General features: G+C 37.7%; 1 protein-coding gene across 1 annotated transcript in view; it reads left to right on the top strand.

Annotated features, from left to right (window-relative positions):
* LOC138324821 (scavenger receptor cysteine-rich domain-containing protein DMBT1-like) overlaps nt 1-26,112 on the top strand; it is a 44,516-nt gene that overhangs the window by 15,579 nt on the left and 2,825 nt on the right. Inside the window, exons 8-21 of the mRNA XM_069269996.1 lie at nt 10,152-10,330; nt 12,940-13,078; nt 13,585-13,793; nt 14,813-14,951; nt 15,869-16,047; nt 16,318-16,456; nt 17,319-17,710; nt 18,237-18,375; nt 18,876-19,054; nt 20,879-21,017; nt 21,168-21,394; nt 22,480-22,575; nt 22,926-23,021; nt 23,634-23,751. Coding sequence (XP_069126097.1) covers nt 10,152-10,330; nt 12,940-13,078; nt 13,585-13,793; nt 14,813-14,951; nt 15,869-16,047; nt 16,318-16,456; nt 17,319-17,710; nt 18,237-18,375; nt 18,876-19,054; nt 20,879-21,017; nt 21,168-21,394; nt 22,480-22,575; nt 22,926-23,021; nt 23,634-23,751 — 2,370 coding nt within the window. The remainder of the gene's footprint in view (nt 1-10,151; nt 10,331-12,939; nt 13,079-13,584; nt 13,794-14,812; nt 14,952-15,868; nt 16,048-16,317; nt 16,457-17,318; nt 17,711-18,236; nt 18,376-18,875; nt 19,055-20,878; nt 21,018-21,167; nt 21,395-22,479; nt 22,576-22,925; nt 23,022-23,633; nt 23,752-26,112) is intronic.

The raw sequence follows: 26,112 nt of genomic DNA, 5'->3' as shown, positions 1-26,112 counted from the left end.
TCAGGCTCATCTTTATTGGGACCATATATTGTTATTAAATTCAAATTTACAGACTCAATTTCAATCTCTAAAGCTAAAAAATTGCCTGAATTATCTTTCTTAATCTTCTTAAATTTAAACTCAAAATTGTTATTGAACAAGATTGCTACTCCTCTAGCATTTGATTTGTACGAGTTGAAAAAGCATTCAAAGCCCCATTCTGTCCTTATTTGATTTTCTAATTCTACAGTAAAATGTGTGTCTTGCAAACAATATATGTTGTGTTTCTTATTCTTTAAATATGAAAATACATCTTTTCTTTTACTAAAATCCCCTAAGCCCTGACAGTTGACAGAAAAATAGTGATGTCACTATCCATTATCGAGGATAAATGAAAAGGTCTTACACATCTCACATATACAAAGCAGAAACAGGAAAGATAAGGTAGAAATGGGGCGAAAATAGTCTAGTAAATAACGACTGTACTGATTCACAGCTGAAAAGGAGAAAAGGGAGAAAGACAGATAAAAGAAGAAACATAACGTAAAACAAAACATGGGTGGTTACAAAAAACTTTCATATCATTTTTAGCAACCTGACATCATAAGCAAAATTATATGACATATAGTCCTTATACTAATGCTTCAGCCTCATATTTACATTACTTGTTATGGCATTGAAGTATAGAGATCTACAGTTTAGATTGTCTACTAGCCATATAAGGCAATCAAATCTCATCATAGTAAACAAATAAGGAAGTACCTTATGCTTGGAAAAATAATGAACAATCAATGTTTCATCATCATAACAAAACACTATTTACTAGCTTCAAAAATGAAACTCAAAATTTAGTATATATACAAATCTCTCTTCCGCGTGAACACCAAAACCCATATTTAACTGTGGATTTTGATGTCTGCTGATAAAATAATACAGTTTACGCATATATGCCTACAGTGATTTTCCGCTTTATCACCAAAACCATTATTTACTGAGGAATTTTGGTATCTGCTGATCAACACAGTAGACTATGTATATATTACAGTATGTTTCTCCGCATAATTACCAAAACCCTTATTTATTTAGGATTTTTGAGATCTGCTGATGAAACAACAAAATGTGAATGTTAACCTACATGCACATGTATATATATACACTAAAATTAAACATAAATACATTGTTGACTACTATAGGAGTCTATCAAGTTATTCAACATCAACAAACAGTAATTATAAACAACCGGCGTAAAAGAACTTAACACATATAATTATAATAACATGCAAACAGATCAACACAGTTCTGTCATTGTATAATCAATAACTCTCACTCCGTGTCTTCTGGATACACTGTCCTCTCATGTTGAGACACAGCATGTTCACGGATCTTTTTGCACAAATGTAAAATAGTTCGCCCAGTCTATTTCTCTTGGATCATGTGGCTGTGAAGTCGAAAACACCTGTTCTCTCCTTTCGTGAACCACTCCATTTACCACAGACCTGGTGGTAACCAGGGAAATAGAAATTATGTCTACTTCGATATATGAGGAAACATCCGGCAATGGTTCCTTCGGACCCAACTCCTCCCCACTTGCACATGCCGGATCACCAGGTGAGCCCTCAGAGTCCTTTAAAGTGTTGTAGTGTATTGTCTCTTGTTCTCCTGTTCTCCGTCCGAAATGTCTTCGTATTTAAAGAGTTGCACATCTTCCGTATCATTATCCATCAGGAAATGTAATAACTCATACGGATCATAATTCATTTCCAGATAGGAACCAGTACATACGTCTAATGATAAAAAATCCACATCGACAGGATGTACATGTACGTCACAAATGTCATCAATATTGTCCTGGTTGGTAGGCCTAATAAGCGTGTCACTCGTGATTTCGGTAGGCCTAGACGAAGAAGTGTCACTAACAGTACTAGTGCTTTTCATGCTCATTTCTCCACTTGGCTTGCGTTGGCGTGCGGCCCTTCTCATCTCTAGCAATTCTGATCTTTCCATAGTTTGAAACCCCGTTTCACCAGCAATTTTTCTTGATTCATCCATAGAGACGTTGTGAATTCTGTTTAAATGAACTTTTAGATATTCTGTTCTGAAATACGTGCTCTGGCAGCCCTTCATTGGACAAACTTTGTTTTGGCTGTGTGCTTTTTATTCTCATGGGGTTCAAATTCCTCCTACTGGAATAACAAACATCATAGAGTTTGCGCGAGAATTTGTCGTCCTGTCCTTTTTGCATGTTACATAAGTTGATAATGTAATCTTTTAATTTGACAAGCTTGTTAACTGTTCTAACTCCACGTGTTGTTGTTTGTTGACGTTTTGGTTTGGCGCGATCGGTGTAAACATCCGGGTCAAGGGCCCGCCTACAAACAGAGCCGGTACCCGGGTCCCGATCCGGATCCCTATTATTGTCTCCCTGACAACACTCCCGGGCCCGGGCCCGCCTGTGCTCCTTGAGTCTCCCTGCCACTCTTGTCACTCGAATAATTTTTTATGGTCACTTCTCTCTTGATCAGTTTTGAAATCGGTGTTTTCCGGAAATTTGATGTTTTCTGACAGTTTTACATGCTGTGTTTTCGGTTGAAACCATTTGATGGTTTTAGATACACGGTACGTCTTCACATTGTCCCCGTGAACTGTTACAGGCTTAGATTTTTGTGAGTGTTGAACAGAGAATATAACATCGCTGAATTTATCCACTATTACCCACGGTCCTGTTCAGTGTCTTGTAATTTTCGATTTTCTACCGGGAACATTCTGTCGTTGGTACCGCCAAACCAGCTGTCCGATGTTGTACACATTTTCATGAACGCCGTTGTCATAGTAATGTTTTTGACGTTTAGCTTCACATAACAAGTGTTTTCTAACAAAATCATGAGCACTTTCAATATTTTGTCTTAACTTTTGTACATAGTCAGCTTCTAATTCAGGTTCTGGCTCCTGATCTCTGGGAAACTCTGTCATTAAGTCTAATGGCATTCTCATTTCTTCGCCAAACACCATTCGATGTGGTGATATAACCGTAATCATATGCGGCGTATTGTTGTAGGTTGTTTTTCTCCTCGCAAAGTTCACATGATCTTACGTAATCATTCACAGACTGATACATATTCTTCCAATAGTTAGGCATTGTTTGGCGTTCTCCCATGTCTTCCCTACTCCGATGTGACCTGCAGTCCGAGCATCATATAAATACCATAGTACACAGGGTATGACTGACTCCGGTGCACATATTCTGTACCTCGTATCAACACTTGATTCCTTCCACAAAATGCATAACACTCCATTTTGTATTTCCAGTAGCTCCTATCGTGATAACCAATATTTGACATGAGGACTCTTTTCTGAGTATGGTTTCTTTATACCAGACTCCTTCATCTTGTAGATTTCTCCTATGACAGGGTCTGTTTTCTGTTTCTCGGCGATAGTTTCCAGTGTAAGATCAATGTCAGGTACATGTTTCCTTTTTTTGCGGGTGGTGGTTTGTTTGCCTTCCTCCCCCTTTTTATTTTAATTCCTCCCGGAATATGTTGATGATTATGGTTTGTCGTTTCGGGACGATCCTCACCATTTGTTCCCTCGTTGTCATCACTGATATCATCCAAATTGCCTATTGACGCAAGATTTCCCTTTCCATTCGATTGTCCTAGATGTGCCGTAAATAATTTGTGTATTATACCGACTGTTTCCAGATTGGTATCGACAAAATGCACCTCTTGCAAGCTTGAAGCTTTTGATTTCGATGTACTGTATGCTGTCAATGCCTTGGTATACTCTATTGCACACAGGTCCTTCGGTTCTCCAAAAAGACCTGAACTAATGGCTGGAATAACGAGGGAAGATAGGTTGTGATTATCTGCCTCTCGCAAACAGTTATACACCGCCTTGTTAAAATATCAAGACACTGTTGTTTGCTTTTTTGATTGTAATCACACCATCTGGATCCTACTGCATGAATAACTCCCTTAAAGTTTAATTTCCCAGCTGTGGTAAAACATACTTCTCCGGCAGACAATGGACCATTCTTGCTGATAAAAGATTGACATTCATCGTCAAATCTACTTCCAGCCGCTTTAGCTATAGCTTTAGCTTTTCCTCCTCCATTTTTAAGTGTCCATTTGCAGCATTTACTATACCATCAACTTTAGCCTGCAAGATGTGTTCCTTGTAAACTTTTACTAAGAGTTTTCCACCGTGAGAAAGTTATTTTCTATGATTCTCTCCAATGATGCTGTTCTCTCCTTTTCTACGATTTCCTCACAATTATTCCTAACTTCTGTTTCCAAGGGGCCTTCATAGGCATATCCCCATGGCATTTCACACTGCTTACATATACTGCCGGATGGTCTATCGATTCTAGATAACGCATCAGCATTCCCATGTTTATTTCCAGGCCGATGGATAATGTTCATGTGGAACTGACTAAGTTGTTGTATCCACCTGTGGACTTGCCCATCTGCTTTCCGAAATTTTTGTGGCCAGGTCAGGGATCGGTGGTCAGTTCTGAGGATAAACTTCCTACCTAATGCTTGAAGTACTTTATAAAGTATATCACCGCCAGCATTTCTCTCCTTGTTACACAATATTTGTGTTCTGCCTTGGTTAAACTCCCATAAGCGATTACTCTTTCGTTTCCATTCTGAACCTGAACTCCTCCCATTGCAAAGGCACTTGCATCGGTATCCAGTATGAATTCGTGTCCATCCACCTCAGGATTAGCTAGAATGGGTGAACTGGTTAGGCGTTTCGTTCAATTCTTGAAATGAGTCTTCGCAAGCAATAGACCACTTGAACCTTACATTCTTCTTGGTCAGATCAAAAAGCGGATACTGGAATATCCCTTAATAAATCGTCGATAATAAGAAGTATGGCCTAGAAAACTTCTCACTCCGGTTACGGTTGTTCGCCTGGGCATACTCTCCACTGCAGTTATCTTCTCTGGGTCAGTACGGACCCCCTCCTTTGAGACAATGTGTCCCAAAAATTTCGTCTCTCTTTGGAAAAATGTGCACTTTTCCGGCTTTAATTTCAGCCCTGCTTCTCTCAGCCTCTCCATAATCTGTTCCAGGTTCTCCAGATGTGTTCAAAAGTCTTGCCAAATACAACGATGTCATCCAAATAAAGTACAGCAATATGCCATTGTAATCCTGACAGTGCCCACTCCTTTAGTCTTTGGAAAATCCCGGGCGCATTACATAATCCAAAAGGCATTGTTACAAACTGATACAGTCCGCCCCTTGGAGTTGAAAATACGGTCTTTTCCTTGTCTTCTGCTGCCATTGGGACCTGGTGGTAAGCCATGTCTAAGTCGAGGGAGGTAAACCAGTCAGCTTGCGTCCAAGTTTTCATCTATCCTGGTAATTGGATTAATTGGATATGCATCCTTAATAGTCTTTTCATTTAGTTTGCGATAGTCTATGCACATACGCCAACTTCCATCTTTCTTCTGCACCATTACCACTTGCGATGACCATGGGCTGATTGATTTCTCTATGAGTCCCTTCTCCAGGCTTTTGATCTCATCTTCCAGAGGCTTCCGTTTGTAAATCGGAATACGCCGTGGAGTTTCTCTCACTGGTGTCTCCTCTTTCAATTTAATCCTGTGAGTACTGAGATCTGTTCTCCCAACCTCTCCCGATTTGGCAAAGCTTGCTTGATGTTTACAGATGAATTTTCTAAACTTCTGATTTTGGTCTTCATTTAATCCTTCACAACTTCTCTGGTAAGTGGCTTCCAAATAGTTAGGAATATCCATACTACAGGTCGTAATTGTGTCCAGTGAATATGGTCTTGGATTTTGAAGATCAAAACTTCCACCAATCCTGCTCACCGGAGTAAACAGAGCCATATAAGTATGTCGATACACCCAGACATCAGGGTCACCGGGATTAAAAACTCGGGTATACACTACTGCTCCTGAGTGTTCTTAAGAGCTATGGCTAAAAGGTACTTTTCAATGAACTGACGCTCTGGTGTCAATATTCCAAGCGTTCGTTCTTTTCCTGTATTTGTACTGTTATTTATGAAAGCAGCCTTAATAATTACCTCGTTTCCTGCTGGTACTAATATAGTCTCTCAGGCAATAACTCTCCTTGCTCGACATTGCTGATCGCCCTCTAGGGGTAATCTGGATCCTTTTATAATGAAGCTTCCCTCGTCATGATTCCACTCATATCTACATCAAATGCCTCCCCTAAACATTTGATCAGGTGTCCATCAGCCGCTGCAAAATTTACAGTGACAGGTTTCAGCACAGGTTTATCTGGAATAATGCTAAATGTTTACTCCGAAATGACCGTTCTCCTCGCTCCAGTGTCAATTTTCCAGGTTACAGGACTCGCTTCAACATGCCCTTATATCATCATTCGTTGAAACCCTGGTACCTGTACCGCTCCAGGTTGTTTATGTTCCGGATTTTCCTGCTTATTCCGACAACATGCTTCTTCAATGTCTGTTGATTCTGATGTATTCAAAGCTCGGTTATCCTTACCGAACTCAGAATTCTCTCCTGATCTATGGATGTCTCCCTCTCCATTGTTCAATTCCCCTTTTAATCGCCGTCTTTTCCTACTGTGTGACCTCCTACTGCCTTTTTCACGTTTCGTTTTAGCAGGCCCAAAATCTAATCCGGTCGGAACGTGGCCCCTAGTTCCAACCTTTCCTAGTTTAAAGACTTCCGTTGGTGCTGTCCTGTACTAGTCTTACCGGAATTCTGCCTACACAAGTTTCGTTCATTCCTTCCTCTTTCCTGGTAATGAGGGCCTCTTTGGAATTTCCCACTACAACTGCCTTTGGCAGGGTTACGAAAGGTCCGAGGTTTAGTACAGTCTTTCTTCTTCTTCTGAACATCCATCCCCGCTGAAACATTTGGCAGTATATCAACCTCAAACTCATGGTCCATGTCCATAACTGGCCTAACGGCGGTCTTATGATCCCGTCGAAGATGCCTCTCTCCAATTCGCAGACAATCTTCCTGCATGGCATTGATTATGGCTTCTTGCAGGGTTCGAGGTTTGGTACGCTTTACAGCGAGTCCAAATTCTTCAGATTCCCCACACTTATCCAAAAACGCCTGGATAGCATGTTCTTCGACTAGACCCGGCTTATCCGCATAGGCCCTTCTATAGAGGTTCTCCATAGCTTGACCAAAGTCCCGTAAAGATTCGTTTGGCTGCTTTCGTCGTGACTTGGCATCAACGACGTATCTCTCCTTTAAATCAGAATAACCGAACCTCTCCTCCATTTTCGATTTGATAAGGTTATAATTCCTTTGAAACAAAAGAGGGATTCCATAAGCATAAGACTCAGTCTGATTTCTCAATGTACTCAGCAATATCCTTCTAGATTTTTCTTTACTCCAGGAGTTTAACTCGGAGATATTTTCGAAATATCTAAGAAATTCTGGCCATACCTCTGTGTTATTTACGCTGAACGTCCTTCTAACCGGGTACTCATTTTGGCGAGCAGGTCCCGAGGTCATATCAGCCAAGGGGAACTCTTCCTCCGGTCTATACGGTTCTTGAGAAATACATTCGGCATCCATCGACACTGGTGATGGAATCTGTTCAGTGTTTTTCAGGCTTAGTGGACTGTGATTCCCATCCATCCTGTTTGGTGTTATACATGTCTCACAGCTTGGAGTAATATCCGTATATCCATTATTCCCATTTAGAATGCATGGTCTAGTAACTGGATTTTGTATTCTGGATCTTTCTCAGGGCATACTGCGCATACTTGATAACATCCACATCATTACCTTAATGGTTAACACGAGAATAAGAAATCCAGGAATACTCCATATTGCGACAGTTTTTGTAGAATTCGTAAACACTGTCAGGTTCGGAAGTTCTGGTAAATACATCAATATTGATGCGACTAGACCGACGACTAATAACACAAGTAGAATAGATAAACACCATAACTTTTTCTTGTTGTGTGTCGGGCCTTGGAAGACATGGTACTGAGACTCATTATCCGAATACCTCATTTTATCTCCATATAGGTCTGGATGTGAGTACTTTCCAGCTACCACATTGGTGCTTAAAACTTTTGGCATACTCGTCAAAAATTAAGGTTCCTCGATTAATGAGGGCGAGTCAATACCAGAGTCTCCCTGCAGTAGGCGAACCCGTCTTAATTAAGAATCAGCTCTAGATCTGCGTGGTGTAATAATTTTCCCCATTGGTGTATCCATGTTAGAAGTAGTTCACTCACAGAATATTCCTTGATACTCACAGCATCCCACCGCTGCCACCAATTGTAACGTTTCTTTTATCATTTATTATCAAGTTTCTCGATAGTGGTGTAGAAAAGTCTGTCCAGCCTAGACATCGCCGTCAAAGGGTGTCCAGATGCCTCACTGAAGGGTAGCGCATGAGACCTGTCACATAAATAAATGTGGGCCTGTGAGGTGGATAGTTCCTGATTGAATGAAAAACACAACACGCTGATATAAAGCATATATCAGTACAATAGTTACAAATCAAATGGTTACACACACTCTAGCACATTTACTGTTTCTCTGCTTCGACTAGCTCCCTGATTAGACTAAGGCCACCTCTTTATACTAACACAGGGGCTCCCTCAACTTGCCGGGTCTGTGTCCAGGCTTCCTGTACCTAGGAGGATCTGTACTCGGGGCTCCCTGTACTACCAGGGTCTGTAAATGGGACTCCCTGTACTATCATGGTGTATGTACCCGGGGCTCCCTGTACTATCAGGGTGTAACCCGGGGCTCCCTGTACTATCAGGGTGTATACCCAGGGCTCCCTATACTATCAGGGTGTATATCCGGGGCTCCCTGTACTACCAGGGTCTGTACCCGGGGCTCCCTGTACTATCAGGGTGTATACCAGGGGCTTACTGTACTATCAGGGTGTATACCCGGGGCTCCCTGTACTATTAGGGTGTATACCCGGGGCTCCCTGCACTACCAGGGTCTGTACCCAGGGCTCCCTGTACTATCATGGTGTATACCCGGGGCTCCCTGTTCTATCAGGGTGTATACCCGGGGCTCCCTGTACTATCAGGGTGTATACCCGGGGCTCCCTGTACTATCAGGGTGTATACCCGGGGCTCCCTGTACTATCAGGGTGTATACCCGGGGCTCCCTGTACTACCAGGGTCTGTACCCAGGGCTCCCTGTACTATCATGGTGTATACCCGGGGCTCCCTGTACTATCAGGGTGTATACCCGGGGCTCCCTGTACTATCAGAGTGTATACCCGGGGCTCCCTGCACTATCAGGGTGTATACCCGGGGCTCCCTGTACTACCAGGGTCTGTACCCAGGGCTCCCTGTACTATCATGGTGTATACCCGGGGCTCCCTGTACTATCAGGATGTATACCCGGGGCTCCCTGTACTATCAGGGTGTATACCCGGGGCTCCCTGCACTATCAGGGTGTATACCCGGGGCTTCCTGTACTACCAGGGTCTGTACCCAGGGCTCCCTGTACTATCATGGTGTATACCCAGGGCTCCCTGTACTATCATGGTGTATACCCGGGGCTCCCTGTACTATCAGGGTGTATACCCGTGGCTCCCTGCACTTTCAGGGTGTATACCCGGGGCTCCCTGTACTATCAGGGTGTATACCCAGGGCTCCCTGTACTATCATGGTGTATACCCGGGGCTCCCTGTTCTATCAGGGTGTATACACGGTGCTCCCTGTAGAGGAGACATGCCCTTAAGGGATATCTGATAATTACTAGACCACTACGTTACCACAATATACTTAACTGTATAATAAAACCACCGATATGAAACATTTTGCATAACAACCTAATTATTAATATGAAATGAGAATAAAAGATATATTGATGACAAAATAATTGTTACACTATATATAATCATCAATATTAATGACATGAACTATTCTGTACTTTAACAATAATTTTAATAATAAAAGTTGCTCGAGAGGGCAAATTACATTTACAATTCGTGAAGTTTTACCGTCTTTGCATAAAGCAAAAACAGAGTTATCCACCTTTCGGGCAAGGATCGATTGTGAGGTAACATTACGTCATTTTATTTGAAATATTTAATGTTACACTCATGAAAACAACGTATCAATCGGTACCTACTCACAAGGGCAGATTACTCTGTAGTATACAAATACAATGTACAGAAAAATATCGGACTAATCTTTCTCAACGTTATATCCAGTGGAGGGGTAGCCACACAGGAAGCCTCCTTCGGTCCGGGATCAGAACCAACATGGATGGACAATGTAGAATGTTCCGGGGACGAGGTTAGACTGGCAAATTGTAGTTTTTCTGGTTGGAAGATAGAAAACTGTGGTCATGGTGAAGATGCTGGAGTAGTGTGTGAAGCACTTACAGAAGGTAATATACTCCACATTATATTGTATATTCCACTGCTGGTAACATGGTTTATTCGTTAATTCTTAATTTTGTAATCTACCTGTGTAAACATTTCGCGGTATTGTTACTTTCGCGATAAACACACCTGTTCATGTTTTGGTTGTATATATACCAAATATTACGCGAGATTAGTAATCAAACTCTGAATTGGCTTACTTATTAAACTGGAACAGATTTTGACAGCTTCCTATCCTAACCTACTTTGATAATCATAAAGAGAGCCATGCCACCCAATTCCAATTCACGATTATGCATTATCAAAAGTGGTTAAAATATAGGGCCCGGCTGATCAAAAGTAAAAAATGATTAGCTTAAGGATCTACTGCGGCGTGCTTTTAGTCTCGTTGAAGTCTCGTTTTAACATTAAAAATATTTTTTTGTGTTTTCATGAGATTTTGAAAAGGTGCTTTTTTTACACTTTGCAGAGAGGTGAAATTTCACATTTTTTTAACATCTATATTTTCAATGAGCTAATGAAAGCATTTTCAGCTACATCAAGTTAATTTTTGCTGGTGAGCATTCAAGTTTGGAATCGTAACCTATTGGTTTAAATTTTTTACATTTTAGTGAAGATTAAGTGATTTGAATGTTAAGCAAAAACGGCTAAAACAAGCTTACAGTAAGTGTTGCAAGTAACACACGTTCCCTGTCGTCAATTACATCTTTTGAAATCTATGGCCAGTTATTATTGCTATCATTGTATGAAGTGCGCACAAATTCTGTTTCAAGTTATCTTCCGGAAACGAAAATTTGTGGAACAAACTATTTTTAGTAACCCCAAATTCAATCCCAAGCTATGTTTTCTTCTATGTTACCTTTGTATGAAGTTTGAACAAATTCCGTTGATGTGTTCTCAAGTTATCATTCGGAAACTAAAATTTTTGAAACAATCAATTTTATGTAACAGTTACTTTTAGCAGTTGACCTTTTGACCCCAATTCAATCCCAAGCTGTAATTTCTCATATGCTACAATTGTGTGAAATTCGTTGAAAATCCGTTGATGTTTTCTCAGGTTATCGTCTGGAAACGGTAATTTTTCAAACAATCTATTTTCATTGACAGTGAGCTTTGTAGTTGACCTTTTGACCCCAAATTCAATCTTCAGCTGTATTTTCTCATATGCTTCCATTGTGTGAATTGATGTTTTCTCAAGTTAGCGTCTGGAAACTTATATTTTGTTTAACAATACTATTTGTAGTAACAGTGACCTTTGTAGTTGACCTTTTGACATCAAATTCAATCCCAAATGTATTTTCTCATATGCTACCATATGAAGCTTGTGTGAAGCTTGAATAAAATCCGTAAATATTTTCTCAAAATATCGTCTGGAGACGAAAATAAGATTGTTTAAACAATCTATTTTTAGTAACAGTGACCATTGTAGTTGACCTTTGGATCCTAAATTCAATACCAAGCTGTGCTTTCCCATATTTTGCCATTGTGTAAAGTTTGAGAATAATGCATTGATTTATTTTCAAGTTATCATATGGAAACTTATATTTTGTGAAACAATCTATTTTTAGTATATGTAGCAGTGACGTATATAGTTGACTTTTTGACCCAAATCCAATCCCAAGCTATGTTATCCAAATTGACCCCAAATCCAATCCATAACTGTATTTTCTCATATGCTACCATTGTGTTTGATCAAAATAAGTTGACTTTGTTTTTAGAAGTTATGGTCTGAAAACTTATATTTTGTGAACAAATCTATTTTTTCTAAGCTATGTTTTCCTGTATGTTACCATTGTATGAAGTTTGAACAAATACCGTTGATGTATTCTCAATTTATAACCGGAAACTAAAATTTGTGAAACAATATATTTGTAGTAACAGTGACCTTTGTAGGTGACCTCTTGACCCAAAATTTAATCCCACACTGTATTTTGTCATATGCTACCATGTGAAATTTGATCAAAATCCTTTGATCTTTTTCAAGTTATTGTCTGGAAACTTATAATTTGTGAAAAAATATATTTTTGCTAAATGACCTTTATAGTTGACCTCTTGACCCAAAATTCAACCCGAAGCTGTGTTTTCTCATCACCATTGTGTGGAGTTTCATCAAAATCCGTTAATTTTTTCTGAAGTTATCGTCTGGAAACAAAATTTATTAGCAATTTATATATAGTAATAGTTTCTAGTTGACCTTTTGACCCGACATTCTTTACAAAGCTGTACTATTTCATATGCTACCTATAGTGTGAAGTTTGATTGAAATACGTTGATGTTTTCTCAGGTTATTATCTTGAAACTAATATTTTGTGAAAAAATCTATTTTGAGTATACAGAGATCTTTGTAGTTGACCATTTGACCCCAAATTCGATCTCAAGCTTTATTTTCCTATATATGCTACAATTGCTTGAAACTTCTTTGAATTATAAGCGGCTTTTTATTAGGTGTTTCCAAAAAATTAAGAACCACCCTATTGTTTTATTTATAATTTTTTGATTTTTCAAAATTTAAGCAAACGAAGTATTTTTTAGCAGAACACCAATGCTGTTAATCTTTTTTCGTGTCAGTACTAAAGGCATGAATATAATCTTAACTCGATTTTATCAATTTAAGGACATGTACGACTTGTAAATGGCGAGACACCGTTTGAGGGTCGTGTAGAAATATACCATGACGGCCAGTGGGGAACGGTGTGTGACGATCAATGGGGCGACTTGGATGCAAGAGTTGTGTGCAGACAACTCGGATATCTGTAAGTGCCATTCTTCAGAATGGACAAGTATGTAGTAGGGACACTGATCCATTGGTTTCCGTTCAGTAAAGATACTCCATTTTATCTGGCACTGTAGGCAAACGACCAATCGGAAACCTTCGGCATTTTCCGTAAACGCGAAGGTATCTTCTCGTAAGTAATTTATCGTTTACAGAAAGTGCTGAAGGCAAACAACTTCTACTGAAAAAAGTTTCCTTTTAAACTTTAAATCACGATAATTTAAGAATAGGAAGACAGTTTGAAAAATGCAATAATACTGTCCTCATATAACATAATTAATATATTCATTTCACAGAACTATATACCATTCTGTCGATATACAGATGCATTGTCTAGTCCTACGAGCGGCCCAATAGACGAAACCAGAATGGTAATTATTAGATGAAATTTACTCCCTACTTATTTAGAGTACGAAGTTTCGTTATGAAGACAACTGAAATAAACCAAGGCACCAATATACGTGTAAAAAACGTTTTACATTTAAGCGGGGGCACTTTCACACTTGAAGCGTCTTTCGGTGCTGGTTCCGGACCAACATGGATGGACGATGTGGAATGTTCTGGGGACGAGGCTACACTGGCGGAATGTTCCTTTCCAGGATGGGGAACAGAAAACTGTGGTCATAATGAGGATGCTGGCGTAGTGTGTGTAGCACCAAGTACAACAACTACTTCTACGTCATCCATTCTCCAAGGTAGGCAAGTTCACATGTTCAGTTAGTACTTCCTTCAATATTGGATCACCGATCAAGATATTTTTTTCGGGTTACAGTTAATGATTTTCATTTCTTTGATTTTGAAGATACATTTTTACATGGGGAACTTCTTTTGCAAAAATATAGTAAAATTACCTAATCTCTGAGTAAGAAAGAAAATGGGAAATGTGGGCTAGTCAGAGCTGAATATCATTACTAAATTAACAACCGTAGTGCCATCTAGTGCCTGAGTGTTCTCCAGGGTGATTTCAGAGGTCAAAGATCAAAGGGAAACATTCACATTTTCATTGTTTAAGTCCTTGTCAATTAACTATAAGAATAGAAATAATATTTTTAATATAACATTCACCAGCAAACGTTACCAACATTATGAGACTTGCAATACATTTGTACTTACAATGCATTGGTTTTATTTTTAAAAGTGCAAATGAGAGCTCAAAATGAGTTTTGGCAATACTGCCAAAATATTTATACTTACGTATACTGTGCAGTAAAAGAAATACATACAGTTTTACCATGAAGCCAAATTTTGGTCTACAGTTTCATTTCACATGTTGTCAGTAACCGTTAAGTGCTTTCTGTTGACATAATTCCATCTAAACATACATAAGAAAAGAAATAACGTAGAATAAAAAAAAAAGACTGAAAATTACGTTTTTGTTTGTGCTTTTGTTGTTGAGCTTATGACAATTGAAGGCTATATAGAAAATTCTAATTATTAAAAAAGAAATCTCAAAAAAAAAAATAGTATCTAGAAGTAATCAAAGTTTGACATTTCTGTGGAGTTTTTTGGATTTTCGTTTTTGAACGACATGTACCGGTATCCTGTTTTTCTCATTCTCCATAAAAGAGTACTCACATTTTAACAACAGTAAATTGTATAATTATTATTGCCTTCAAACCCCCCAAAAATGTACCAGAATATTGAACTCATATTTTAACACATTAAATGATATATTAGTATCGCCTTTAAAACCCATGTTGTGCTGTTATTACAGGATCAGTACGGCTCGTCAGTGGTGGGACCGAGTACCAGGGTCGTGTAGAAATTTATCATGCCGGTCAGTGGGGAACGGTTTGTGACGATAGCTGGGACAACAGAGATGCTAGTGTTGTTTGTAGACAACTTGGATACCTGTAAGTAACATGAGTATAATTTTCTTATTAATCATAATGAATGGTCGTCATGTGATATTGGCACGTGTGAATTCCAGATTCTGGTTTATATCAATTCGGGACTATATAAAGGGTCCATTCTGTCTAAGAAAACACTAACATTTGTACATATATCGGAAACAAACCAGTTGTAATGCAAATTAAATTAGTTGGTTTGAGTGTGATATACTAGAAAGGCTCATGGTGGTGAAATGTGTGTGAAACACTTACATACTGTGGTCGGACGTTTTGTATGCCAAACCCTGACCCTAGCTGTTGGAGTAATGCAACTTTTGTCTAGAACTACTCAAATCACTCTTACAGTAGTATGCTCATCTTATTAGGTAAATTGCATTGCCTAAAAATAATTTCATCAACTCCTCAGTGGTTATATTTTTCATTTCTTTAACGTACGTGACATTGACTCGGTTATAGGCACAACCTACATATTTTATTTTCTTAATCGTATTGCTATACCATTTGGTAATTCAACGGTACCAATTAAAAAAAATAATTATCATGTGACATATGTCAATAGTTTGAGTTATATGTTTCATATGGAATGTAGAACAATGCATTTATGTCATATTTTGCTTCGTGGTTATGTAAGGAATTAGACTGAATTTTCCCCTAAAATTCACCTTACTATATTGAATCGTTCTTTTAACTGAAAAAAATGATGCAGTCTTGATAACCTATTTTTATAATAGTTATATGTATATTCGTTTAAAAAATGTTGTTTTTTATTTTGTGTGAATCAATTTATTTAGGAGGGGATCAGGTATTTTCAAATATTAAGCATTCTGTTTTATAACTCAGTATATACGTATTTTTCACGATAATGTAGTATAGTCATCTTTCGTGTATATGTTACCCCTATGTGTATCTATGATTCGTAGTGGAGGAAATTTCACGCGCGAAGCATCCTTTGGTGCAGGATCAGAGCCAACATGGATGGACGAAGTACAATGTTCTGGGAACGAGGCCAGACTTGCAGATTGTGACTTTGGAGGATGGCAGAATGAAAATTGTAACCATAACGAGGACGCGGGCGTTGAGTGTGTTCCACCAGTAGAAGGTACAGGGATATAAATTCAATTTTGATTATGGTAAAAGGTTAAATTAGGGGTAACAACAACATTATTAAAACCTGGAAGGTCTAATTTAACATTCCATGGCGATTTAATTTCGCGGTTTCAAGTCAAAAGATTCTGCTTTACCTATGCCTAGCACTATACCGCGGGAATTTATTATCGCGATTTTTGCTTATTTGCGAAATACACGGCATTAAATAGGACACAAAATGTAGTTGGCTTGCATTATCAGTCATATTTACTATGGTTTTCAGGATCAATTAGGCTCGTCAATGGTGGGACCGAGTACCAGGGACGTGTAGAAATCTACCACGACGGTCGGTGGGGAACGGTTTGTGACGATATCTGGGGCAACAGACATGCTAATGTTGTTTGTAGACAACTCGGCTACAGGTATACCACTTTGTTTTTTCACCTGGCCCTAAGGGCTGGTCAGCTTATGTCATGGTGCAGTGTTCGCCGTCCAGCGTCCGTCGCCCGTTATCCGGCAACTTATATAGCAAATATTTCAAAAACCTTCTTCTTCGGTAGGAATGGAGGGATTTAGATCTGCTTTGGTCTGAAGCTTCCTTAGGTGATGCGGAACCAATTTTGTATGAACAGTGGGTCTAGTCACCTAGGGTCTCAGGGGCGATATCCAGTAGGAAAAATATATTATTTTTTAAATCCTTCTACTTCTGGTTAGAATGAAGGGACATTATTTTATTAGAGCTGAAGCTTCCTTGGATGAAGGGGAACACATTTTGAATAAACCGTTGGTCAGGTTACAGGGGCCTGGGGGACTGGACCAATTATGGGAAACGTTTCTAATTCTTTAAAATCCTTCTATAGAAATAAATAGATTTAGTTAAAATATAAAGCCTTCTAGTTTGTAGCTTGTGTTATTGGCCTGGAACAGGTGAGCGATAAAGGCCCATTGGATTTCTCATTAAGTTGTTTTTATAACACAACCTGGGGTCTTTATTCTAAAGATATATCTTTATAAACCATATGGTAATCGATAATATAATTTCAATATCCATATCATCAAATTTTGAATTACATCTTTTTAGTCTGATTCGAACCAAATCTCTAAAAGTGTAAGCGTATTAAAGATCTGGTTTTAATTAGATTGCGTACTTTTGCAGAGATAAAAAAAATATATTTTTTGATAAATTATGCTCCTAGACAAATGCATTTTATCTTTATTTTAATGAAATGTCGAAAACCTATCGATATAATTTAAGTCTAAATGCATGTGTTTTAACTTTATCAGTGGAGGAAGTTTCACCCGGGAAGCTTCATTTGGTGCTGGATCAGACCCGACCTGGATGGACGATGTGGAATGTTCTGGGGACGAATCCAGACTGGCAGATTGTTCCTTTCCAGGATGGGGGACTGAAAATTGTGGTCACAGCGAGGACGCTGGCGTAGTGTGCACACCAATGTCTACAACTACAACGCGAACGTCAACCGAGATGTCATCTTCAATTTCTTCCCCATCGACATCTTTATCAACTACCACGACACCGACAACTACCACGACACCTACAACTACCACGACACCTACGACACCTACAACTACCACGACACCTACAACTACCACGACACCTACAGCATCCACTAGGACTATTGCTAGGCACACAACCTCGACATTGCGACCACAAGGTACTAAGCTTTTAAGATTTAAAACAACCGTTTAAACTTATGATATTTTAGATGTCTTTATATCCCTTCTTAGGTGTACTTGAACATAACTAGATTAATGAAAAGTGCGTATGTATCGGGTCTAACCTTAAGTGTTACTGTTGACTCGTAGATTGTTGTGTTCTTTGTTGTGCGTTTCATACACATTGCATCCTTTTTGACATTGTCATTCAAATTGCGGTTTTATACCAATACTCATATTCAATGCTAAATTCATCTGAACAGAGTTGCATGTTTTGCTCCAAATACAGCGATTGAACATCTTTTCTCAAAACTAGTATTCGTTTGATATTCACTGTTCCTAAACGTATATGATATGAGTATTTGAATTATTGAAATGCCTTCCTGTATGTCATATCTGCATGATATAATTTACACAAACCATTGGCATGACAAGGAAAAAAGAACTTCTGTAAAGTCGAATCCGCACAAACAGGCGCACCTTGCACATCCTATGGACTACAGTAAACATAGTTTTTGTGTACAGGATCAGTACGGCTTGTCAATGGTGGGACCGAGTACCAGGGTCGTGTAGAAATCTACCACGACGGTCAGTGGGGAACGGTTTGTGACGATAGCTGGGACAACAGAGATGCTAGTGTTGTTTGTAGACAACTCGGATATCGGTGAGCATAGTAATAATGTGAAAATGAATATAAGTTCTACGTATTCTCCTCAGACAACAATTTAACAGAGAATTCGGCATACTAAATAACGTACTTTATCAGAATGCAGGAAAACATTTGCTGTCCACGTTTCACTATTCTCCTCGACAGGATCTATTGTGTTGTTCAAGAAATGGTCCCTGATTTATTTCAACCTAGTATTATAGCGTCAGTGGCAATTTTAGGTCCCTATCGGCCTGCCCATTTGTGGTTGATCTCCAGTCATTTACTTCCGTTTATGTTGATGTAAAGAGCAATTGTCATCGTATATATGTAGATCCCTTTGTTAGAAGTGCATGCATATTTACAATTGGGTTTCTGGTTCAACTTAATTTTTTGATGTTATAGTTCTGATAAATTTGGAATTATATATATTTTATATCATAGTTATACAACATGTATATGGCATCACAAGCCAATGTTTGGCTGTTTATACATATGTATTCATGTTAAACATCTAGTGGTGGCAATAGTACCCGCGAAGCGTCTTTCGGTGCTGGATCAGGACCCACTTGGATGGACGATGTGGAATGTTCTGGAGATGAAATTCTGCTGAAAAATTGTCAGTTTCCAGGATGGGGAACAGAAAACTGTGACCATAGTGAGGATGCGGGTGTACAGTGCTTATCACCAGAAGAAGGTTAAGGCTAAATCCCCTAATTTTCGATTCTTATTTTTTCATCATCATCATCATCATCGTCATCATCATAGTCTTCTTCTGTTCCTATTTATCTTCTTCTTCTTCTTGGTTCTTCTTCTTCTTCTTGGTTCATCTTCTTCTTCTCGGTTCTTCTTCTTTGGTTCATCTTCTTCTTCTTCTCGGTTCTTCTTCTTCTTCTTTTTCTCGGTTCTTCTTCTTCTCTGTTCTTCTTCTTTGGTTCATCTTCTTCTTCTCGGTTCTTCTTCTTCTTTGGGTCATCTTCTTCTAATTCTCGTTTCTTCTTCTTCTTTAGTTCCTCTTTTTCTTCTTGTTTTTTCTCTTTTCTTCTCTGGTTCATCTTTTTCTTCTTCTTTTTCTTTTGTACCTCTTTTTCTTCTTCTTCGTCTTCTTTTTTTTCTCAAACTACTCCATGAATTTTCACTTGAATATTCGGTAGGGCTTGTAGATGCGCTTATCGTTCGATCTGGATTTTTTCTCTTATATATTACTACTAGTTATCAAACGTCATGAAACGTTTTTGGTCGAATTATTCGAAGTAAATGAGACAGCCCCTGTATTGCTATGGTAACAGAGGAGAAACTTTCATTTTGTTTAATTAGCCCACCATCATCAGATGATGGGCTATTCAAATCGTTTTTTGTCCGTGGTCCGTCCTTCTGTCCGTCCGTCCGTCCGTTAACAATTCTTGTTATCACTATTTCTCAGAAAGTACTGAAGGGATCTGTCTCATATTTCATATGTAGGTTTCCCTAGGGCATTTGTTGTGCATATTGCATTTCGGGACCAATCGGTCAATAAGATGGCCGCCAGGCAACCATCTTGAATTTTGATAGTTAAAGTTTGTTATCGCTTTTTCTCAGAAAGTACTGAAGGGATCTTTCTCAAATTTAATATGTAGGTTTCCCTAGGGCCCTAGTTGTGCATATAGCATTTTGGGACCAATCGGTCAATAAAATGGCCGCCATGCAGCCATCTTGGATTTTGATAGTTAAAGTTTGTTATCGCTATTTCTCAGAAAGCACTGAATGGATCTTACTCAAATTTCAAATGTAGGTTTCCCTAGGGCCCTAGTTTTGCATATTGCGTTTTGGAACCAATCGGTCAACAAGATGGCCGCCAGGCAGCCTGAAGGGATCTTTCTCATATTTCATATGTAGATTGCCCGTAGAGCTCTAGTTGTGCATATAGAGTTTTTTGACCGATCGGTCAACAAAATGGCCGCCAGGCAGAATCTTGGATTTTGATAGTTAAAGTTTGTTATCGTTATTTCTCACTAAGTACTAATGGGATATGTCTCAAATTTCATGTGTAGGTTCCCATAGGGCTCTAGTTGTGCGTAATGCATTTTGGGATCGATAGGTCAACAAGATGGCCGCCAGGCAGCAATCTTGAATTTTGATAGTTGAAGTTTGTTACTGCTATTTCTCAGAAAGTAATGAAGCGATCTGTCTCAAAATTTATATGTAGTATGTTTGAAAAAGTTTGAAAAGAGAGAAAAGATCCCTCTTTCCATTGTCAGACATAGATCATTCTTTGGTGGGCGCCAAGATCCCTCTGGGATCTCTTGTATTTTTTAATAATCCCCGATTTCGATTAAAGGTTCGATACATGGGACTTTCGTTATGGTTCATCATTACAATTTTCACCTTTCCTTTTTATCGCAAAAAGGTTTTAACGATAATATTAGGTATATACATGTACATTATATGCATTTCAACACATTCAATTCAGTTAACACATTAATATGTATTATATTTCATATAGATGTTAGTTGCCTATAATTGATGTTTTTACCCATTCAAGGAAGTATACGACTATCAGATGGCGGAACACAGTTTGAGGGTCGTGTAGAAATCTACCATGACGGTCGGTGGGGAACAATATGTGACGACGACTGGGACGACTCGGATGCGGGAGTTGTTTGTAGACAACTCGGATACCTGTGAGTGGTTAAAGATATCTTAATTTAAGCGAGTGGCATCAGTCATTCTCCTTCGATAGTTATGAATGTTTATATTCTCTCATCGCACATTATGCAAATACAGAATAATCACACGTATAATAAATTATGTAATGTTGATTTGATGTAAAGTGGAGGCACATACAAACGATCGTCACAATATGGGGCTGGGTCAGAACCAACATGGATGGACAATGTAAGATGTTCCGGGGACGAGGCTAGACTGACAGCTTGTACCTTTCCAGGATGGGGAATAGAAAACTGTGATCACAGCAAAGATGCTGGAGTGGTGTGTATGCCACCGATGTCGACTTTGTCAAATGCTATCACTACGTCTGTTCCTTTAAATGGTTTAAATGGTAATATATTAAACTTCTTTGAGTTTTAATTCGTTCAAATGACTTCGTCACACGCTCGAATTCAACACCTTGATTTTAAGTTATTTCAACTTATTCCTTATCATCACTTTCGATAAAATCTTGTGTATTAAGCACGGATTTTATTAGCTTAAACAGATTTTTATGTTATGGAGATATAACACAAAAATCTGAGTGTACTTTAAATAAACCGCGTTTATGATAAGAGTACACTAAGACTTTTTTGTTTTATATCTCCATAACATAAAATATATTCAAATTAGTTTTTATAATTAAATTTAGATAATCTCTTCAATATTCAAAATTCATGTTGAGACTATTTTGTCTATGAAATCATTACGCCGTCATCTTAGCCAATCAGAAGCGACGCCATGTTTTCTTTTATGGGCTGATTAAGTCAAAATTTAAGCCAATAAAAATGCTCGTAACAAGCACAATTGAATGATTGAACAATAAAGAAATCGATATTACATACCTGTTTGTAGTATTTATACACATACCTCACTTGTTTGTTGTAAGGTATGCATTGTAGTATGTAGCGTCTTCATGCAATTGCTGGTTGAAATACCAAAACGAAATTAATTTCATATTTAATTTCGTTTTGTATATACCTTTATTGTGGATTGTTTTGATCCATAACAAAGTTTTGGAAAATATCTAAACGTTGTATATAAAAATTTAAAATGAAGTTCGTTTTTTATCTCATTACATAATCGAACAAATATTTGGGTGCCAAATATAAATGTTGCATATGAAGAAAGATGCTACAACGACACCAGGACTCAAACTAAGAACCCATACAATTTTTGCTTCAAGTTCACCAGCAGTTGTTACCTTATTTAATTCTATTCCGCTATTCCATTTATGCATATAACACAGTTACTTTTTTGAGGGAAGGTATGCATTGTGACGTCATTTTTCCTGAAAAGTATGACGTTACGCTCGCAAACAAATGGCGCCTTAATCCATACCTATAACTGTGTCATATGCAAAAAAATAGATTTTGTACAATAATGATAGCATCATAACAATGACAATCGACAGTGATATTAAACTTATTCCTACAGGGTGTCCGCATGGATATTCCGGACGAGACTGTCAAGAAGAATGTCCAGAAAAATGTAGAAATAGCACATGTGAGAGGAGAACTGGAGAATGTTTTGGTACTTATATGATTGGTTCATTATCGGTTTTTTCTTCAACTCAAAGTAGTAGACTTATATTTTTACTAACAATCAGTGGCGGATCCAAAAGGATCTTAGGGCTTCAAGAAACCCCTCCTCAGATTTCATCTAGAAAATTTAAACATGGCTCATTAATCATAGTTAGTATTAAATAATTCATAAATAATTCACACAAAATTGTTTGTAATATGGTCGAGATATCATGTTTATTAACCAGTACATGAGAAGATAAATATTTATTTTAAAATGTGTAATACAGAAAACGCTTGATTTGTAATGCCTGTTCAATATTTATAAAACTTGATTTCTATGTATTCTTGTGTTAACAGAATGTGTACCTGGTTTCTATGGACCAAAATGCCAAACCCGATGTCCGAGTGGCTGTGGGGACAACGCCTGTGTGAAGGCAACTGGCAGATGTTTTCGTATGTATTAGATGTTATGGTTAGGGGGTCAAACTTGACCTGCGTATTGCCCTAATATCTACACGTACATATATCCTTTTACAGACATGACGAAAAATACATTTTGTGAATATTTCTTGTCATTTGTCATAAACGAATTGATTAAATTGTCCTCCATGTTATTGTGAAGCTTTAAAGTAAGTTCCTAAGTGGATAACTGCTACATCTTTCTATTGCCATTTAAAACGTGTTCTTTGCGAAGATTGACTTTCACGGGTTTCAAAATTGCGTGAATACTCATATCAATATTAGTGAGTTAAAGAGTAAATCGTGGAGACAAACTTTCATGAATAAACTTTGATGTTGAAATTCGCGAAAAAAAATCGCACGCGAAATGCAATTGGTTTACAAGTATATAACATTTAATATCGAAATATATTATGACTGACTCAATAGCAATATGTCCTTGTCAAGTGATATTGTTTGTTTGCAAAATAAACGTGTTTATACACGAAGAAATATGGAAATACATCACTGAGTTTCAATACCCCTTATGAAATCCGAACATACACTCATTAGCCGATGACAACCATACATTACGTACGTAACTATGGCGATTATATTTTTTCTCAGAATCTACCACAACTCAGGCCAGTACCGCCACACCGTACGCTTTGATAGTTCCAATCGTCTCAGTTGTAGGAGGTATCATGTTAGTATTATTACTGCTGGCTGTACTTTACATCGTCAAGTAAGTATTACATCTATGCATATTACAGAGTTAACTCCCTTACGGGTAGGAATCTATTGTGAAGTCATTGCTTTGTGAGCGCAATTCACATTGTTTTCTTCCAAAAGTATCACGTTACGTTTGCAAACACATAACGTCACAATCCTACACACAAGGACAGATACCTCTTAATATGCAAATACAGAAAAATCCCATTTACTATGTGCATTCTATTTCTTATAATTTTGCTTTTCTGTTTTATCATTATTTGTAAAGAATTCAGTATTTACAATTGGATATGTATATATTGCAACGTCGTGGGTTTGCAAGCGCAACGTCATACTTAGAAAATTACGTGAGTTTCGTTCACAAAACAATGACAACACATTACTTACCAAAAAGGTAACGAACAAAGGATTCCAGTGAATTTTATGTGAATACTTTTACAAGAATTTTCTTTAAAATTAATATTTCATATGAAAGAAAACACAATGCATTCAATATGTCGATGTTCACCATGTGTGTTCGTACTATGACCCACAAACAAATCAAACAAATTGTCTTGTAAAGAAATACAAAGCTCCGTATTTGAAAAGAAGTTCCCCTACCAAAAATATGATTTCACCTGATTGATTGAAATGGAAATTAAGAAGATTTGTTATCGATGTTTGTTTATTAAGAGTGGAAACATATTATAAGACTCTTTTATATGTAGAAATGAAGAATAGGGATACTCGGGTAGAATATCCCTATCTACCCGAGGATAGAATATCCCTATCCTTCATATTGACGTATAGATATCTCATATCTTGACGTTTCGTTGCAATTTTACTACTATAATTTCCGCCATTTTGAAAGAAATTAAAAAAAACACGACTGCAAGTCAATGCTCTATACATGAAAATATGCGTGATATTTTCATCGCAAATACCGTTGTTTGTATCTTTTAAAGTAAATACAGCCTACTTTATGGGAAAAAAATGTTAAAATTGCTCCAAGAAAATAGTAATTTTGTTGACGCTGTGACGTCACAAGGCTTTATTGCATGGGTAGCCATGCGATATACTTCAGGCGACATGATTGTATTGCCCTGGACCAGAAGGTATTTCACGTGTAGGTATGAGAGAAATATGAATATAATATTCCTTTCAAATTAACAAAATACACTGCTCTAGTATCGCATTTCCCATGACTTCATACCACCAACTCCAACGCATGGTATAGTAGTTTGCTTTGTGTGCACTTTCTGTAAGAAATAAAAACACGAATTTATTTCAAAAATATGAAAGTCTTGAGATGCTTTTTACATTCCCTTTAAAATAAACAAACCTTTTATCACATACTCTGCCTGATATCCAGTGAGTTCGCCCGGGTAATATTTTTGTCACTAATTAGTGTTATATGACCTGGAGCGATTTTCATTGGCTGGAAATTCATTTAGACGTCAGACAGTAACAATAAAATGACGTCAGGAAAAAAGGACGGCGGGACAAAACGGCGACCTCTGCTGGATTTTCAAAATATATTTTGACATGAAATTCTTTGTTATATACGTATTTGTAGTTCTGTGATAAAAAGTATCTTAAAATTTGTGTTCATTTCATATGAGATTTTATGAAACGAGTCTAAGAAGTTTTTACTTTTGCGAAGATAATGCGTTTCATAACTCGTTTCATAAAATCTCATATGAAATGAACACTCATGTAAGATCCTATATTTCTTGGTCTAACAAATAACAATATCAACGCATCAAGTGATAATGTTATCATTTAATCATTAAACTGTATATCTATAAAGCAATATGTTTTCTTAAAACATCAAATATCAACGTATTGGCAAAAATATATAAGAATAAATATACATAGATAAAAATCAAACTGTCAAATTCCGTTAAAAGTTATACTTATGAGTATTAAGTTAAATGGGCCAAGTGTGATAAATTATGAAACAAAAATCATCTCAATAACCTCAATGACCTGCTTATGTATTATTAGGATGACTACTACATGGTATGTGGCAGGGGGCAATGCTAACAGCCTAAGTTTCCACGAAATACTCGTATATCTGAATGGGCGCAAATTAAAGTGACACATGTCATTTATTATTATACCTCACCGATGAATCTCAGTCGCTAATTGGTCGAGAGACGTCACGTGTGAGGGCGACAAGACATCGTGTTTCCCTCGGAACGTAATGTTAAAAAGCCATGTTTTCCCAATGCGGAGCTCCTCAGAGTTCATTTAAAATATTTAACATACTGTTTTATACCGGAATATTTGAGTGCAAATATAATATACATTCTTGGAAATTGTTCAACACAATTTGACGAAATCTATTGTAATTCAATTTGTCTGATTCATTTTAAAAAATAATTTGTATTTC

Source organism: Argopecten irradians, chromosome 6 (assembly GCF_041381155.1).
Source record: "Argopecten irradians isolate NY chromosome 6, Ai_NY, whole genome shotgun sequence".
NCBI lineage: Eukaryota > Metazoa > Mollusca > Bivalvia > Pectinida > Pectinidae > Argopecten > Argopecten irradians.
This window is presented reverse-complemented; position numbering and strand designations above follow the sequence as displayed.